We start from the raw sequence: 2,007 nt of genomic DNA, 5'->3' as shown, positions 1-2,007 counted from the left end.
TATATATATATATACATATATATATATAAAGAAGAAATTAAAAAAACACGCAAGCAGAACAGCAACAAGAAATATACGTAATAAACTATCAGTTTTAAACTGTGATGAAGTAGGATCGCTCTCGCGCTTCGGCCTGTTTCTTCTTCAAAGAAAAGAAACTTATTCTTTTCTTTTCCCTCTTTTCTTTTGTTTGCTGAAAGATAATCAGTCGAACTACTATATTTTCTCTGTATTTTCGCTCCTCGATTATTTGTTATGCTTTTCACATATTTACTTGAAACTTTCCACGCTCTGCACATCTAACCATGCTCATATATACTTAAATGATAAACTTCTGGTTTTCACATGAATAGTGATGCAACATTCCTAGTGCATATTGCCAGGATGGCAACACTGTGTAAGCGAGTAACTGGACAGATTCTTAAATTATTCAGAACCAGAAATAAGGATCCCTTGCTTCTCCTATGGTGGACATTTGTCCTCAGTCGTCTGGATTACTGCTTCTCACTGTGGTCACCGTAGAGCGTCAGATTGGTGGCAGAACTTGAGGAAATCCAGCGCCACTACACAAAGATTGACTCTGTGAAACAGATGTGATGCGACTGAGAAAGGCTACAAGAACGGAAGCTCTACTCCCTGGAGAGAAGGCAAGAAAAGTATGCTGTGATGTACACATGGAAGATCCTGGAAGGTCTAGCTCTCAACTATTAAAAGCTATACCAACCACCGAACTGGACGGCACTGCATACTGCCAAAGATACAGTTTTCTTCATCTCAGATAAGGACTCAGTATTGCAACAGCTTAGGTTTCAGGGGACCACAGCTGTTTAACATCCTCCCAAGGAACCTAAGAGATCTGCAAGGGTTAGATGTGAAAACGTTCAAAAAGCACCTGAACAAATTTCTATCTGAACCCCCAGATGAGCCCACATTGTGACAGGAGGCACAAAGAAGAGCAGCTTCGTCCAACTCCTTTCTTCACCAAAAATAGTACCGAAAGGAGACCCCAAAACATTGATTGGCGTCGCTCCAGCATGGCCCCAGCCTCTGGCTGAAACAAGCAAAAGAATAAAAGTGACAATGAGAATATTGATGTACAGTATAGAGAGTGACACTGTCGTTTGACGTTTAAAGATGTTTCATAGCATTGGCTAATATGTCGGTGAGGATTAAGACTGCTGACGGAAACAAATATTTAGTAAATAAATACTTAAGCTTTAATCCATTCAATGAAGTGATGGTAGCACAAGCTTATATTGTTTCATTAGATCTATCGGAATAGTGATAAATATCGAAAATCACTGCACTGACAGTTAGGTATCAACGGGTTTGTTGAGGTTGTTGAGTCTGAGAATTTTAAACAAAACCGAAAGAATCTCAAACTAAAATATACACAAAAGCAATTGTTAAAGAAAACAAATAAAATTATTCTAGGAACACTTACAGGATTTTCTCGTCCTTTGTCCTGTCGCAGTTGTATTGCAATTGGTGTCAAATCATCGTTTGAATTCAGCATAAATAATGCAATGGGAGCACACATCTGAAATATATATACATACATATACATACATATGCATACATAACCAGAAAGCAGAAAGCTGATTCGAAGACTACAGATCCAATCCATCACTGGAACTGAAGGGGAGGCAGGTGAAAGATGGGGTAGAGGGGAGTAAAAGATAAATAAATGGGAGTCAACTATCCGTGAGTCATTAGCATTTAGTTTGAGGATGAATAGAAACATGAATCCACATATGATAAGAATTCAAAGGCTATTTTTAGAACGATGCATATTTGTCAACGTACGAAGATATACATTCCAAAAAGCAAAGGGTGACGTGTAGCTGGGTAGATATATTACCATACACCCTTGTGTGCATGTATGCTTGTGTGCATGTATGCTTGTGTGCACGTGTGTCTTTGTGCTTAAGTGTATGTGTGTGTGTATGCGTGTGCGTGTGTGTGTGTGTGTGTGTGTGTGTGTGTGTGTGTGTGTGTGTGTGTGTG

General features: G+C 39.0%; 1 protein-coding gene across 1 annotated transcript in view; it reads right to left on the bottom strand.

Moving 5' to 3' along the window:
* Positions 1 to 2,007, bottom strand: part of LOC106875886 (allene oxide synthase-lipoxygenase protein) — a 43,796-nt gene that overhangs the window by 31,449 nt on the left and 10,340 nt on the right. Inside the window, exon 3 of the mRNA XM_052971105.1 lies at positions 1,445 to 1,540. Coding sequence (XP_052827065.1) covers positions 1,445 to 1,540 — 96 coding nt within the window. The remainder of the gene's footprint in view (positions 1 to 1,444; positions 1,541 to 2,007) is intronic.

Source organism: Octopus bimaculoides, chromosome 10, assembly GCF_001194135.2.
Source record: "Octopus bimaculoides isolate UCB-OBI-ISO-001 chromosome 10, ASM119413v2, whole genome shotgun sequence".
Classification (NCBI taxonomy): Eukaryota; Metazoa; Mollusca; class Cephalopoda; order Octopoda; family Octopodidae; genus Octopus; species Octopus bimaculoides.
The sequence above is the reverse complement of the archived record's forward strand: the minus strand, read 5'-3'. Positions and strand labels throughout refer to the sequence as shown.